We start from the raw sequence: 17,656 nt of genomic DNA, 5'->3' as shown, positions 1-17,656 counted from the left end.
GGGAATCTGCTTCTCCCTCTCTCTGCCCCTCTCCTCCGTTTGAGCTCTCTCTCAAATAAATAAATAAAACCTTAAAAGAGAAGAAGAAGAGGAGGAGGAGGAGGAGGAGATACACAGGGAGAAGGAAGGGAAGACCATGTGCGGGCACAGCCAGAAACTGGAGGGATGTAGCCACAAGCTGAGGGATGCCTAGAGCACCGGAAGCTCAACGAGATAAGGAGGCATTCTTCACTAGAGCCTTCAGAGGAAGCATGGCCTTGCCAACATCTTGATTTCCAAGCCTCCGTAACTGTGAAGGAATAAATGTGTGTTGTTTTAAGCCACCAGCTGTGTCCCATGGATGCTATATTAGTTTTCCTGACTAAAACTATAAGCCTATATCTTCCAACATTTTTGAAATCCATTTTTATTTTGATCTTATTAATACTGACCCCATCACAGTTTCTGTCTTCTTTTATTTTTTTTTAAGATTTTATTTATTTATTTGACAGAGATAGAGAGACAGCCAGCAAGAGAGGGAACACAAGCAGGGGGAGTAGGAGAGGAAGAAGCAGGCTCCCAGCAGAGGAGTCCAATGCGAGGCTCAATCCCAGGACTCTGGGATCACGCCCTGAGCCGAAGGCAGACACTTAATGACTGAGCCACCCAGGCGCCCCTCTGTCTCCTTTTAAAAATAAAAATGTCAATAGGAATTTAAAGTAAATCATTTTTTAAAATCATACAACACCCAGGAGTGGCTGGCTGGCTCAGTCGGTAGAGCTCACGACTCCTGATCTTTACATGTGCTGTTCTTTCCCATACAACACTCTTCTCTTTCCTCTTTGCCTACAAAAAAGGTCACTCTAACCTTCAAAACATATTTCAATTTTCACTTGCAAAGGAAAACATTCCTTTCCCTTAAGCAGTATAGCATGATTAAGGGTACCAGTTCTGGAGTTTTAAATCCTAGTTCTGCCACTTACTAATTCCATAGCTTAGAGCAGATCACATAACACGTTGTGCCTCAATTTCTTCATCTATAAATGGGGATTATATAGCTGCTGTGAGGATTTAATAAATTAATTCAAATAAAGGACCAAAACAGTATCTATTACATAGAGCTCAAAATCTTGACTTCGTCAAATCCATTTCCTTTTTCTTTTTTTTTTTTAAGATTTTACTTATTTATTTGACAGAGAGACACCGAAAGAGAGAACACAAGCTGGGGGAGTGGGAGAAGGAGAAGCAGGCTCCCCGCTGAGCAGGGAGTCCGATGCAGGACTCGATCCCAAGACCCTGGGATTATGACCCAAGCCAAAGGCAGACGCTTAATAACTGAGCCATCCAGGCGCCCTTCCATTTTATTTTCTTATAGCACCAGACCTCTCTCCCCTAACAGCATTTTACACTTATTTGTCTCTCCCTAAAATGCCTAAAAGAGCAGAAACTGTATTTGTTCCCTATCAATGGAACACAGGAAATAACCCAATAAAGATTTATTGAATAAAAAAGTAGCTGAAAGGAAGAAGCTGAGGCCCAGCAAAGTGACTTGTCTAATATCATGCAAAACTTCATCTGTGTGACTCCAAAGCCGATGCCTTTCCACTGCACCAGGCTGCCTCCTACTAAATGCATATGAGTCTTGGCAACTACAATCAATGTGGCCAACAAATGATTACAGAACACAGAGAGCACTTAAAAAACAATAAATTTTGTGGCAACACAAAGAACATTGTGTATTTTGAGAGCGGCATTCCAAAGCTGACACTAAGCTAATACAGGTGCAGGCTTCCTTCCTTTTCCAGCACCAGCTCCCACACTGCTCACCTGGGCCTCAGTTCCCTCCTCTTTAAAGGAGTTGGATGGACCAGTTCATCTCTAAAGTGTCTTCCCAATTCTAGAGTTCAATGACAATAAATCACATTGTGACTATTTTTAAAAGATTAAAAAAAAAAAAAAAGGAAGTTTAACAAGCAGACTGAACCAGATGACAGGTGGTTTTCAGGGAGACCTTCATTTTAAAGAATTTGTTCAAATGACTTAATAAACCGTATTAATAAAGTAAGGTAGTCTTTGCTCAGAAACAGCAAGAGACTCCATTTTCAAGAGAAAGTGTAAACAGCCACCCACAAACACTCTAACATATGAGCCAAGGCTGCTACCATGAAACCCTGGGACATACAGAACAGTGGCAAAATGTGTTTAGAACAGTACAAAAATCTAGCTAACCACTACACAGAAAAGAAAAATAAATTCACAGGATGCATATACAGTATACCCCGATGTAACACAATAAAATAGGCTCTCAACTCAAACATAAAAGGTAGCAGCAATCCTGGCATCGCAGATACTTTAAAAGTTTAGATAAACTCACAACCCTAACTCTACTTCAGCAGCAATTCAGTGTCCCTTCAAATTTGGAAAGAGGCAAGAGAAAATGTAAACTGTAAGGACCCTTAAAAATTCACCCTGGGAAGCTCGAGACCAAGCCAAAGCCGTAAGGCACGAGAACGGGTGCACGAGAAATGCACATACATCAGCCAGATGGCTGTCAGCCGCCCCCGGCGAGCGAGCCGAAAGAGCAAACCAGCCGACTCGGTGGGCCCCTCTGCCCTCCACGAGCCTCGGAGTAATGGCTGCGGCGGGCGACGCCGGCACTGCCGCGCTCCAGCGCGACCTCGGAGGGAAAGGGACGAGGGGCGCGGACTGCTGCCGAATCCGCCGCGGCGTCGCCCAGGAAACCGCCGGGCGCTCTCCGCCGCACTGCCCCCACCAGGCGGTGCCGGGCTGCGAGCCCAGCGAAGCCCAGGCGCGCGGGGCGCCCGGTCGCTCCTCACCTTCAGGCTCCACAGCGATACGCTCCACATCAGCGGCTGCGGCCATCGCCGCCCACGCCGTCCCGCCGCCACCAGCCCCGCCATCCCTACCCAGAGCCCCGCCATTGTCGCCCCTGCAGACGAGCGCTCTACTGACCTCTCACCCCGCCGAAGGGGGCGGAGAAGGGGAGAGCCAGCCCTTCGGCCAATCACGCGCCGGGACCCGCGGCCCCGCCCCCTGTCACGCAAGCCTGAAAGGGGGGCGACCCGCGGATCAGAGGAAATCCGCGGCGGGCGGGGGCGGGCCGAGTGCGGGGACCCGAGAGGGGCGGGGTTTACCAGACCCGGGGGTGAGGTAGGCGGGGAAGACGCGCGTGAGTTCTGGCGGCAGTTGGTCCACTACTGCTTGGGGTAAACCCGGTCCTGTACCGGCGGCCCCCTAGCTCTCAGACCTCTCCGCGGCAGTTAGTCACCTAAGCCCGGTGGCCACCCCGCAGTACCGAGTGTCCCAAATTCAGACATGCTCCCGAGCTATGTTCCTTTTCTTCCAAGGCATAAACTGCAAAGCACCAAGTCAAGATAAGGTTTTTGAACCAGCGCCGTGACAGAGAAAACGCTCTAGGTCTAGAAATCGAAGATCAGAGCTCAAGTTCTACCTCTGCCTCGTATTATCTACATGTCAGAGGAATTAACCAAAACCAGCGTCAGTTTCTGTTCCTTGCTAGCAGGAACCCTTATTAGTGCGACAACGAAGGGCCAGATCTTGTGCTAGATGTCTCAAATTCAATCTCATTTAATCTTTACGAGAACCCTAAAGGCACACACATTATTCCCATCTTGAAAAACTGAATTTATAGAGAGGGCAAGTCATTTAGCTAGTAAGTGGTGACCGACGCTAGGGTTTGAACCCAGGTCTGGCTATCTCCAGGAACTGGCCTTTTGCTTTGTTATATTACAAATTTGTTAACATACACAAAAGAGAGAAAGAGTGTTAANNATCACCCAGGTTCTCCTCCTTACACGCTTCAACAAATCAACATTTTGTCAATCTTGCTTCATCTATTCCCCCTTTTTCATCTTTTGCTGGAGTATTCTAAAGCATATCCCAGACATCAGGTCATCTTGCCTACAAATAGGCCAGTATCAGGGGCTCTGATCTTAATTATTTTGACACTCCTTCAGGGTCACCTTGAGAGAGTTATAAAGCTAGGAATGACCTACAGTATGTTACAGCATGGCAAATGCCCAGAGATATAAACAAAATATTCAGGAATATCAGAGAGATAACATTTAATGGAACTGTAAAATGTAAGCAGGAACTCTCATGGCAGACAAAATAAAAAGGAGTATCAGTATTTCTCATTGATGTATCTAAGGCTAGAATTATTTCCTCCAAGAAATCTTTCCCTTTTTTCTTTCTTTTTCTTCCTCCCATTGTAATCTTTGGATTGGTGCTCCTTAGATTCTGTCTTATGGAAGTTCTTTTCATGAAAGTCACGTATGGCAGAAACTACTTGTCCCATACCTATTCTCCACTCATTCCTTTAATAAGTGAGTTCCTAAGTTTCAGTGCACACAGGCCACCCAGCCAAAGGCTGCAATATCCAGCCTCCTTTACAGAAGATGTAGCCATGTGACTAAGGGCTGGCTTATGGAATGTAAGGGTTGTGCCCTTAAAGGGTAGAGGCATGCTCTCCATTTCCTCTACTCTCTTTCCTGAAATTACACATGCTGGTGAGTGCTGGAGCAGCCATCTTGACTCCAAGACAGGAGCCCCATGTTGAAGATGGCAGAACAAATTATGGGAGGAGCCCAGGACCCTGACACTGTGGAGCCATCTTACCAGCCTTCTGCTGCCTAATGCATGGGGGGGTTCTGTGACAGAGAAAGTTTTATCTTGTTTAAATCATTGTTATTTCTGCCTTTACTATAGCAGCCAAAACAGTATCTTTTTTTTTTTTTAAGATTTTATTTATTTATGTGACAGAGCAACAGCCAGCGAGAGAGGGAACACAGCAGGGGAGTGAGAGAGGAAGAAGCAGGCTCCGAGCAGAGGAGCCTGATGTGGGACTCAATCCCGGAACGCCGGGATCACACCCTGAGCCGAAGGCAGACGCTTAACAACTGCGCTACCCAGGCGCCCCACAACCTTGTGCTTCTAACACAGTGTTTTCAAAGGAACATGAGTGGCATTTGAAGCTGGACAGTTCTACCCTGTCTGAGCTGCGCCACACATTTGGGATGTTTATGAGCTCCAAACCCCTGTCTGAAATGCTTGAAAACAGTGGTTCCATACACTTTGTCCACTTAATCCACAGTGACAGTTACCCCATCTGGAAGCAGTCTGGAGTCAGTTACCACCATGGCCAGAAGCATATCTTTTACTCAGAATTTTGAAAGTATCTTTTTTGTTTAATGATTTTATTTATTTGAGAGACAGAGCACAGGGGAGGGGGTGAGAGAGAGAGGGAGGAGAAGGAGAAGCAGACTCCCTGCAGAGCAGGGAGCCCGACATAGGGCTCAATCCCAGGACCTCGGATCACAACCTGAGCCGAAGGCAGAGCTTAACCAACTGAGCCACCCAGGTGCCCCAAGAATTTTGAAAGTACCGTTATATTATTTTCTAGCTTCCAGAGTTCTAGCTCTTATTCTTGATCCAATGTGTCTTCTTACAGTTACCTGGCTACTATACTGTTGTGTAGTGGGTATGGAGCAGAGAGAAGTCCAGGCTGTAAATTAGGGAGTCATGAGCGGCCATATGCTCAAGTAGTGAGCCTGCACTCCACCAAGAGCTCCCGAGTTTTGAGCTACACATATTTGGCTCTCTTTGAGTAAGAGTATGTGCAACCTAGGTATGCCGGATTGGAAACCATGTTTCCCTAAATCCTCTTCCCTCTGTGGTTCCTGGTTAGAGTTAACCAAAAGAAGAACTTGTAAGATACTTAGAAGGGAGGAGTGAAGCGGTAGCCATTTCTCTCTGAAGATTATTACCATAAGATAAGTAACATAGTTCCCCAGAAAGTCTCAGTTTGTCCTCAGACACAACCCTGCATCCAGTTTGTTTTTCCCACCTCCTAGCCCTGCCGACTACCAGCAACCCCAGGCCCACCACTGGATGCTTGACTGCAGACCCACAGACAGGTAACTATCCAGAGGTAACTGCTTCTTCTTTTTTTTTTTTTTTTTTTTTCCTAAAGACTTTATTTATTTGATGGGGCACCTGGGTGGCTCAGTTGGTTAAGCATCTGCCTTCAGCTCAGGTCATGATCCCAGGGTCCCAGGATCCAGCCCCACGTCAGCCTCCCTGCTTAGGAGGGAGTCTGCTTCTCCCTCTACCCCTCCCCAGCCCCCGCTCGTTCTCTCTCTCTCTTTCTCTCTCACAAAAATAAAATCTTTAAAAAATTTTTTAAAAAAGAGAGACTTTATTTGTGTGAGAGAGCGAGCAGGGGGAGGAACAGAGGGAGAGGCAGAGAATCTCAGGCCGACTCCACTAAGCAAGGAGCCTGAGGAGGGGCTCCATCTCCACGAACCCAAGATCATGACCTGAGCCAAAACCAAGAGTTGGATGCCTAACAGACCGGGCCACCTAGGCACCCCCAAAGGTAGCGGCTTTTTATTGACCCCTCCTCAAGATCCTTCTCATTCCCATTTGGCAACCAGACATGTTTGGCTTCTCAGCTCTCCCTCAGACTCCAACTTGTCTACCTTGCCATTGCATCAGGCAGACTATTTTAATCTCTCTTTCTCTGATCCTCTGAAAGGAGCCTATAGCCATTGACTAATATGAGAATGCACCAAGGAAGGAAAAATAACCAGCGTTTTTAGGAATTACTGGCTCTGAACTGATACTAATTCCTAGAGACCCCAAATGCCATTATGTCCCACCACTAAAAGCAGAGAATTTAGCACAACTATTTTTTTTAAGATTTATTTATTCGAGAGAGATGGGGGAGTCGGAGAACAGGGGGGAGAGGAAGAGGGAGAGAGAGAATCTCCAGCAGACTCCTGCTGAGCCCAGAGCCCAACACCAGGCTCGATCCCAGAACCCTGAGATCATGTGTGACCCCAACCAAAATCAAGAGGCAGCCACTTCACCGACTGAGCTACCCAGGCACCGTGCACAACTATTTGAGTGGTGAAGGAGTCGACCTTGGCAGAGACTGCTCATTGTTCCCTGATATCCATCTTCCTTACATTAGTAAAAGAACGCTCACAATTTGGCTGGGTACACGGCAAGAATTACATTTCCTCAGGTAAGGACTCCCATGGCAGCAAGAGTGGCCAGCTTACTGAGTTTGGCCCAATGGTCTGTAAGCAGAAGTGATGTGGACGTTTGGGTTCTGTCCTTTAAAGGAAGGGGCATATCTTCCACTTTCCTTTTTCTTCCTAGCTTGCCAGAATGCAGGCTTAGAGATTATAAGGAAAATTCATAAGAGAGTTGAGGAGCTGGCAGGAAATGGCTAACCACTCTCCAAATAGGTTCATTCTTCCTCCTGAGCACAGTCCTGGGCAACATTTCCTAGCCTCCCTTATGGTTAGATGCAGTGAGATACCTGCATTCTGGCCAGTGGAATGTGAATGGAAGTGAGATATACCAACCTCCAGGCTAGGGTCATAAAAACTTCCATGCATTCCTTCATACCCTTTCTTTTTCCTCTCATCTGCTGAGACTCCTGGATGGCATTAGATAGAAGGAGCCTTGGTATCTCAATAACTAAGTAGACTAAGATCTTTCTCCCCTTCCACACTAAACTGACATGAGCAAGAGAAAAACTTTTATTTGCTTAAGCCACTGAGATTCGGGGATTGCTAGAGCAGTTAGTCTACCCAGCCTAATCCAGTATTAATAGAGGGAAATTAAATAGACAAAAAAGGACTTTTGTACACATCAGAAGGGAAAAGGTAATATTTAAGCACAAAGTAGATTTTTCTCTGAAAATGGGATGAAAGAATAGTTAACACTAAATTACATAATTCATTAATTTTGAAAAGAATTCTTCAAGATCAAAGTGTTGAAAATATTTTTTCGCTATTACTATAAATGAATTAGACGACTGCCTACTTAAAAACTGTCAGAATAAGGGACACCTATGTGGCTCAGTCAGTTGGGCATCCGGCTCTTGATTTCCACTCAGGTCATGATCTCAGGGTCGTGGAATGGAGCGCCGCATGGGGCTCTGTGCTCATGGGAAGTCTGCTGGAGATTCTCTCTCTTCTCTCCCTCTGCCCCTCCCCCCCCTCAAATTAATAAATAATTTTTTTAAAAAAACTGTCAGGATAAAAATATACATTAACAATATCAAGAATAGTATCCATCCTATGGGGCGCCTGGGTGGCACAGAGGTTAAGCGTCTGCCTTCGGCTCAGGGCGTGATCCCGGCGTTATGGGATCGAGCCCCACATCAGGCTCCTCTGCTATGAGCCTGCTTCTTCCTCTCCCTCTCCCCCTGCTTGTGTTCTCTGTCTCTCGCTGGCTGTCTCTATCTCTGTCAAATAAATAAAATCTTTAAAAAAAAAAAAAAAAAGAATAGTATCCATCCTATGAATAACAACCAAGGTAACTAAAAATGTGGCAAGGATTTCTTAAAGAATTCAGTATTGGGGGCACCTGGGTGGGTCAGTCGGTGAAAGGTCCGCCTTCGGACCAGGGTCCTGGGATCGAGCCTTACACTGGGCTCGAGCAGAGAGCCTGCTTCTCCTCCCTCTGCCTCTCCCCCTGCTTGTGCTCTCTCTCTTCATCAAATAAATAAATAAATAAAATCTTTAAAAAAAAAAAAGAATTCAGTATTAGAGTAGGCTCTAGAGAAGGAGTTGCCAACTTGTTCTGTGTAAGAAACAGTAAATATTTCAGGCTTTCAGAGGCACATAAGTCTCTGTTGCATATTCTTTTTTGTTTCTTTAATAGCCCTTTAAAATGTAAAAATTTTTAAATTAAGTCTTAGCTTGCAGTCCTTATAAAAATAGGAAGCAAGCTGGATTTGTCCTGGGGTATATATGGGGCACTGATCCCATTCATGAGGGCTCCACTCTCATGACCTAATCACCTCTCAGAGGTCCCACCTCCAAGTACCACTATACAGGTGACAGGTTCAACACATGAATTTTGGAGGGACACAAACATTCAGTCTGTAGCAGGAACGTACACCCAAATTTTGAGAATTGACACTGGCCTGCAGAACAAATTGTGTATAGTGCTGCAATCAAAGGCATGTCACGTTTTATGGACATCCACCATCCTTGGAAACCCTTTCTAACACTGGGGAGTTTCCTAACTTTGTCTTACTCCTTAACAGTTTGGTCTTACTCCTTTACAGTGAGGTTCAGGTGAATGATCTAGCTGAACCAGTAGTTGCATCCTAAAAAGGTGTTGATTCAAGACAGCAAAGTGATAAGCAGTTGCTACCCAGAATCCACTTGCTGGTGAGGGTAGCAGCACAGGCTCCTAGCTACAGGCCCCTTGCTGAGCCTGGGGGGCACTGGGGTCTTCGCTGGGGTCTTGCAGGAATACTGAGCCATTCTTTCCTGGCTGTGCATCCTCCAAGTTGACTCTTAAGCCCTCTGGAGATCTTGTGTCCCTTAATAGAGTCCCTTTCTATTTAAACTAGCTAGACTCTTCTGTTATTTGCACCCAAGAACTTACTGACGCAGGTGTTCACTGATAAATGAAATTAACTCACCATTCCAAATTAAATAGTGTGCATGTATTATTACTAAAACCAGAGCTGTCTTTCTTCAGTAAAAATTTGTGGAGTTTGTAAAAAAAAAAATAATAATAAATAATAAAAATAACAAAAAATAAAAATTTGAGTTTGTTCTGGTTAGTATAAAAGAAGTTTTTAAAATATGGTCTCTTGGGGCGCCTGGGTGGCACAGCGGTTGAGCGTCTGCCTTCGGCTCAGGGCGTGATCCTGGCGTTATGGGATCGAGCCCCACATCAGGCTCCTCCGCTGGGAGCCTGCTTCTTCCTCTCCCACTCCCCCTACTTGTGTTCCCTCTCTCGCTGGCTGTCTCTATCTCTGTCAAATAAATAAATAAAATCTTTAAAAAAAATAAAAATAAAAAATAAAAAAAATAAAATATGGTCTCTTAAGGCTTTCATTTCAAAAATATGGTCATTATTGCACATGTATAAAAGTTATAAGAAAATATTTGTTTATATATGTTATAAAACAAGAAGCTGGAAGAAAATGTAAGGATGTGTTTGTTACTATTCATAATATGATACTGCAATTAATAAAGCAAATTTAAAAATGTAAAAAAATAAAATAAAAATAAATAAATGTGGTCTCTTTCCTCAAGTTCAAAAATTAATCTAGAGTGAAAAGTAGCATGCTGAAAACAAATAATAAACACCAAATTGTGCACCACTATACAAAAGCCCACCTCTAAATAGCCCATGAGATGTAGCCATGTGCAGAGCTTTGTCCTAGCATAGCAACCACAGGAGACCCCTGAAGCTCTAAGAAACCCTACTTTATGTCACATGTCTCTTCACTTTGGTCATAGGTTTGTGTGTTTTTTTAAGATTTTATTTATTATTTGAGAGAGAGAGAGCAAGCATGCACAGAGGTGGAGCGGGGTAGGTAGAGGGAGAGGGAGAATCTCAAGCAGACTCTGTGCTGAGTGTGGAGCCTGACACGGGGCTCGATCCCATGACCCTGAAATCATGACCTGAGCCAAAATCAAGAGTCAGAGGCTTAACCAACTGAACCACCCAGGTGCCCCTGGCCGCAAGGTATTGATGAAAGAATTGAACCCAACTCTTATGGAAGATCTTGGGAGAATTCTCAAGTATGTTTGGGACCCTGGCACCTATACATAACAATTTTTATTTTCACAGAAACAAATTAGTAATAGCTTATGATTATTGTCTTTAGGTAAAGTATTCCAGGATCCCCCAACCCTTCCATATCTGCACTGAGAGAACAAGTAACATTTGTAAATACTGTTATTTAGGAAACTTTCTTGCTTATTACTCTTTTTAATATGTATAGATTAAGAATAAACTTCACTGGGGGCGCCTGGGTGGCTCAGTTGTTAAGCGTCTGCCTTCGGCTCAGGGCGTGATCCCGGCGTTATGGGATCGAGCCCCACATCAGGCTCCTCCGCTATGAGCCTGCTTCTTCCTCTCCCACTCCCCCTGCTTGTGTTCCCTCTCTCACTGGCTGTCTCTATCTCTGTCGAATAAATAAATAAAATCTTTTTAAAAAAATAAATAAATAAACTTCACTGGATCCTAAAAGATCAAAGAGCCAAAAAGAGTCAATTTCTGACTCAGATGAAAGAGAGAGAGTAGATATAATAATAATTAATATTTATCAAATGCTCATTCTATGCCAGAGACTGTTCTGAGCAAAGGAGTGTTTGGAGACAAAGCTGAAGGATGAGGAAAGGCCAGATCCTGAAGAAAGTACATTTTATACTATGGAGTTTGGAATTTTCATCTTCAAGGCCAGAAATCACAATGTGACAAAATGTGGGCCACATATGGCATAAGGCTATGTTTGTTTCTAGCCGTGTGTGTGTGTGTGTGTATGTGGTGTGCACACCTGTGCACGCATGTGTGTTTGTTAAATTTAATTAGTTAACTATATTCAAAATATGGCAACCTTCAAATGAAATTCCAAATTTTCTACTTCTCTTGAGATAGTGGAAGATTTAACAATGCAAGGGTTCCTACCTGAAAACATTCAAAGACATCTCTGTGTGCCACATTCAGTCCTTCACTTGTTCTCTTTAGATGCTTGTGTTTTCCAACCCTGTTTTTTGAGGTGGAAAACCTGAAACATCTTGATCCAGGAAGCAATATTGCATTTGCATTCTAGAAAGTTCCAGCACCTGGCTCAATCTGTTAAGTGTCCAACTCGATTTCGGCTCTAGGTCATGCTCTTGGAGTGTGAGATTGAGCCCCACATGGGGCTCCGTGCTGGCCTGAAGCCTGCTCAAGAGTCTCTCTCTCCCTCTGCCCCTCTTAAAAAAAAAAGTATTTTGCACAGTTCTAGAATTAGTGCAAAAGTATCCACATGGATGAATCTCACAAATATAAGATGGAGAATAGATAAATAACAAACTGCTGAAGCATATAAACATATACAATTTGATACTACTTTCATAGAAGCTTTAACATATGTGAAACAATTTCATGTTGCTGCAGAACACAAGCATAAGCAATAAAGGGATGAAACAATGTATGGCAACACTAGTGTGAATCTGAGAGACAGGTCGCCCTTCCTGAGGGAGACTGTGTTTGTTTCCCAGGGCCGCCATAACAAAACACCACAGATTGGGTGGCTTAAACAACAGAGATTTATTTTCTCACAGCTCTGGAAGCTAGAAATCTAAGATCAAGGGGCTGGCCAATTCCGTTTCTGTGAGAGCTCTCCCGGGCTCGTAGACATCTGCCTTCTCATTGCGTCTTCACATGGCCTTTCAACCATGCATGTGTGTTGGGAGAGTGAAAGAGAGAGCTCTCTAGTAACTCCTTCCAAAGTCACTAATTCTGTCAGTTCAGAGTCTGACCCTAATGACCTCATTTAACTTTTAATGACTTCCATAAAGGCCCTATCTCCAAATACAGTCACACTGGGGGTTAGGGCTTCAACCAATGAATTTCCGGGCGTGGGTGGGGGGGAGACACATTCAGCCCATAACACTGTCTCATGAAGGGTCACACAGAGCACACTCTTCACCCAGCAATGAAAATGTGTATGTGCAATGTTTCTGCCCAGAGAAGACTATCAGAGACTCAGTGACCAATGTTTCTCCTGGGGGCTAGTCATGTAAGCACCCTTTGCTTAGCGCGTACCAAAACTCCAGATGCCCAGAAGGAAAGCAGGTATTCCACATAAACCACATTGTTTGCACAGTCTGAGCACAGTGGGCCACCCTTATCAGTGGGGAACGGTGGGAACACTCCCAAAATCCAGCCAAGGGCAACTTTGCAAGCAGGCCCTTCTAAAGATAGTCACTTCGGGTTTGCTGCGTTAACTCTCTTCTGCACACTTACCAAGGACCCCCTCAGCTCCGCTTCATTGCTCCCACCTCCTGATGAAAGATTGCTAAGATACCCAATTGCTAAGCACTAAAACTGGTATGGTAGTTGTCTATAAATTATTGTTTCTAGGATTTAATATGATTGTCAATCAGGGTCGATCATAGTATACTTTATGACTTAAAAGACCCTGGAGGTTTATCAATGTCCTTACAGTCCATAACATGTTCCCTCCCAAAGTAACCACTGATTTCATCCTTCTAAATTAATTATGTGCCATACTTCAAGAGAGGATCCCACCCTCTCAAATCCCGGGAGTGGTAGTTAACATAGCAGGCAAGCTCTTCAGTCTTGTTACCGTAGCAAAGACGGCTTGGTGACCACCTTAATCCAACAGTGGAGGTGGAAACACTTCAAAGCACAGTCAAGGATGTTTCTAGTGCATATCCTAACCTGTCTGCAACAAAATCCTGGCGAAACTAAAGATAGAAAAGAGAACAGAACCAAAGCTTCTTTGAGCACCTCTAAATGCATTGCATAAAACTGCCCCAACAATGGGATGTGAACGTGTTTTGGTAATTGTGTGTTTATTATGAGAATGAAGTTTCTCTCTTCCGAGAGCCACAACTTTACCAGGAACATAGAGTTTCCTACCCAAAGAATCTTAACTTCCCCTGTCTCTAGGGGCAAAAACATTCATTTCATTGAATTTTTTATTAAGGAGCTTTGTAAGGCCCAATACTTTACTTCACTGCCCATATCATCCTCAATCCTCAGGTAATACAGAAAAGACACATAGAATTTTCAATTCTAATTAAATTTTTAGAAACTCTGGCACTTGGCCTAAACTGTTGCCTTTTGTCTTAATGACAATGAAATCAACTCCATAGCTGACCCACACTCTCAGCCTATTAACTAATAGGCATCTTATCTGCCTGGCGGTGTTGTCCCCAGTTGTAGCCTTTGCCTTATTACAGGCTGATACAGCTAAATATTACAAATGACTCACGTGATACATTCAGTTTTTTGACGCTTTAAAAGTTATGGTAAATTATAATTAACATAAAATTTACCATTTTAACTATTTATAAGTGTACAGTTCAGTGGTATTAAGTACATTGATGTTGGATAAACCATCACCACCATCCACCACGAGAACTTTTCTCATCTTGCAAAATTGAAACTCTATGTTCATTAAACACTAACTGCCCCTTTTCCTCTTCCCCCAGACCCTAGCCACCACCATTCTATTGTCTCTATGAATTTGCCTATTCTAGATATCTCATATAAGTGGAATCAATGCACAATTTTATCAACAGATGTGAGTAGCTTTTCTAAAACATCCTATAAAACAAATCTATTCACTATTTAAAACCCAGAGGGGAGGAGCCTGGGTGGCTCAGTCGGTTGGGCATCTGCCTTCAGCTCAGGTCATGATCCTGGGGTCCTGTGATCCAGCCCCACTTATCACATCAGCCTCCCTGGTCAGCGGGGAGCCTTCTTCTCCTTTTTCCTCTGCTGGGAGCCTGCTTCTTCCTCTCCTACTCCCCCTGCTTGTGTTCCCTCTCTCGCTGGCTGTCTCTCTATCTCTGTCAAATAAATAAATAAAATCTTAAAAAAAAAAAAAGATCTTATTTATTTATTCGACAGAGAGAGAGGCAGCCAGCGAGAGAGGGAACACAAGCAGGAGGAGTGGGAGAGGAAGAAGCAGGCTCCCAGTGGAGGAGCCTGATGCGGGGTTCGATCCCAGAATGCCGGGATCACGCCCTGAGCCAAAGGCAGACGCTTAATGACTGCGCCACCCAGGCGCCCCTCAGAGGTGTCATTTTAAAGAGACATGAGAAAAAGACTGCCCATGACCTCAGTGGAAATTGTGCCTTACAGACACTATACACAACTAACACAACAGCTACACTGTAGGATGTTGATCCTTGCTTCCCTGTTTGTGAACGAAGGAGGAAGGAGTCCTTCTTGAATCAGAAAGACTGTTGTGCTATAGACCTTAACCTGAGAATTCTGAGGAGTCCTCCAGAAGCAGAAAACTGTAAGAAGACAGCTTCCACTCAAGACTATCAGAAAAAAACTAATGACCGCATGAAGGCAACAGCCCAAGACTCATGGAACACGGGAAGTCAGGGGACTGGCACTACACATGGTCACAAGTCAATTCGTATGCATGTTTTCTTAATTTTCCTAGGTATTTTCCTTTACGTCTTTTGGTTTAAGGTTCTGGATTGTTGACCCTTATTACCTCTTAACTATGGTACCTATAAGCAATGGTTTGCTGGAGCCAGAAAGAATCAGCTTAGGAGAATCAATTGTTGAGTTGTCAGGAGTCTTGCAGATTAAATTCTCAGTAGCTTGAAATCAGCCAGTGGAAACATTTACACAGTGGAAAACAGAAAACTACAAATCGGGGCCTCCCCCACTGCCACTCTCCCAGAGAACCTGTTGTTAAGCATTTACCAGCACACCACTCCCTAGAAGGTCCCCCATCCTTAATATTGCCCTTTGCATCCTTAGTCATTCCCAAGCATATGTCAGCTGACTATGGTTTGCTTACGATACGGCTAACACACCATTAAACTGTTGAATTTGCATTCACTTTCCTTTGGGGACCACCCAGCTTCACCTGGTACCAGTTCCTAGCTATCAGTTGGCTCTCTAGGTAACTGGACTCAACCACTAAGCAACTTTTTATTTTTTTTTATTTTTTTTAAAGATTTTATTTATTTATTTGACAGAGAGACAGCCAGCGAGAGAGGGAACACAGCAGGGGAGTGGGAGAGGAAGAAGCAGGCTCCCAGCGGAGGAGCCCGACGTGGGACTCGATCCCGCAACACCGGGATCACGCCCTGAGCCGAAGGCAGACGCTTAACGACTGCGCTACCCAGGCGCCCCACTAAGCAACTTTTTAGATGGCAAACACCTCATAGGCCAGACGACCAGAAATCTGAAACTCCTTATCACATTGCACTAAAAAGGGAGATTCCTATCGTCACTTGTAAATCTTTCATGAGTGCTAGACTTCGTAAGGAAATTTGCACAGCCACAGAGCTTTACAAAGTCGGAAATAGACAGCGTACGCTCAGGGGTCATCCCGTCTTAGCACGCTTTACAAGATGGCAGACCACGCAGGCACAACCTGGAGCTCTCACGCTTTAGATCTAGCTCATGATTTCTCCACCTTAAATTCAGTCATGGACTAATCACTCCAAGTGCCACAGGACATCTTTACACCTCGAAATTGTGGGCTAGGCTGAAAACTAGCTGCCAGTTCCTTTTGAACCTTGTGTGGCTCCAAAGCAAGATGCTTCTTATTAGAGGAAGAAGAAAAGACACCGAACATTTCTCAATCTTGTCTGGGAAGGGCAGGCGCCGCTGCTTGTCAGTACAAGCCTGGACAACTCAGCATGGGCCTGTGTGTTTCTTTCCTCCCACTAGAAAACCAGAACTTCCCACACACGTGGAGTGATCCAAGCTGCTCATTTTGGGCACAAGTTGTCCTTATTCTGAGCACTTATATTCTTTCTTTCTTTCTTTTTTTAAGGTTTTATTTTTTTTATTTGAGAGAGAGAACACAAGCAGGGGGAGTTGCAGGCAGAGGGAGAGGGAGAAGCAGGCTCCCCATGCAGGGCTCAATCCCATGACCCCAGGATCATGACCTGAGCTGAAGGTAGATGCTTAACCGACTGAGCCACCCAGGCGCCCCTGAGCCCTTACATTCTTTCTCAAATTTGTCTTAAAAAGAAGGCTTCATTTCAGGCTGGACTGCTTTTCAGGTTGAGGAACTTCATGTGTTAAACAGTGATGGTGTAAACTCTTGTGAAATGCCAAACTTAATTCCACTAATTTTTTGTACAATTATTTATTTAAGGTATGTGTCTCCTGTAAATTCTATCATTTATTTAAGGTATGTGTCTACCTTTATTATTCACTGTTGTATCTCCTATGCCTGGCTCATATAATAGGCCCTATATATAATGAGTTTATATTGATAATTCCAACTCAAAGTTAGCATTATAGTGTTTTTTCCTTTTTTTTTTTTAAGATATTATTTTTAAGTAATCTCCACACCCAACATGGGGCTTGAACTCATGATCCCGAAATCAAGAGTCACATGCTCTACCCACTGAGCCAGCAGGGCACCCCCACAGTGCCTTTTTTCCTTATCTTCTTAACTTGGAAATCTTGGTTCCTAATAACATTAATATTTCCTTATATGTTTTATTATATAATATACAAAAGCACAAAACAACAATATTACTAACAATAAACTTACCGAATGCAGTTCAAAATATCTTTGTACTTTTATTTGTTCTTAGACTTTATATGGGGAAAATGTCACAGTGTTCTATGTTCCAAAGTAACTTTAAGTAATTATTTTCTCAGGGTGCCTGGCTGACTCAGTCAGTAGAGAAGTGACTCTTGATCTTGGGGTTGTAAGTTCAAGCCCACATTGGGTGTAGAGATTACTCAAAAATAAAATCTAAAAAAAAGCAATATTTTCTCAGTGTGATTGGGTTTTATACTCAGTTCTATTCATTTGCTTCTGTTTGTGTTCAATTTTAGGGTCTTTTTTCTTATTTCACTTAATTTCATTTTTTGAATATTTTAATCATTTATGTGGTTCAAAAGTCAAAGCTACATAAAAAGGATACCCAGAGAACTAAATTCTTGCTCCCACCTTTATTTCTTATATCCATTCTACCCAGCCTCATAAGGAATTATTTTCACTTTCAAAAATATCTTGTTTATTCTTCCTTTTTTTTTATAAAAATAAGTATATATACATATGTACAAATATATGCAAGTATGTTTATGTGTGGATATGCCCTAATTTATTCAGTCATCTATTGATGAATACTTG

General features: G+C 43.6%; 1 protein-coding gene across 3 annotated transcripts in view; it reads right to left on the bottom strand.

The window, feature by feature from the left end:
* The window catches only part of PCCA (propionyl-CoA carboxylase subunit alpha), a 389,990-nt gene extending 387,035 nt beyond the window's left edge, over positions 1-2,955 (bottom strand). For all 3 annotated transcript variants that reach the window (XM_040624198.1, XM_040624204.1, XM_040624209.1), the window contains exon 1: positions 2,817-2,955. In XM_040624198.1, the coding sequence (XP_040480132.1) occupies positions 2,817-2,921 (105 nt within the window). In that variant the 5' untranslated portion in view covers positions 2,922-2,955. The remainder of the gene's footprint in view (positions 1-2,816) is intronic.
* Between the last annotated feature and the right edge of the window lie 14,701 nt (positions 2,956-17,656).

The sequence above is a fragment of the Ursus maritimus genome, unplaced genomic scaffold (genome assembly GCF_017311325.1).
Source record: "Ursus maritimus isolate PB19 unplaced genomic scaffold, ASM1731132v1 scaffold_10, whole genome shotgun sequence".
NCBI lineage: Eukaryota > Metazoa > Chordata > Mammalia > Carnivora > Ursidae > Ursus > Ursus maritimus.
Note: the sequence above shows the minus strand (reverse complement) of the source record. Positions and strands in the feature narration are given on the sequence as shown.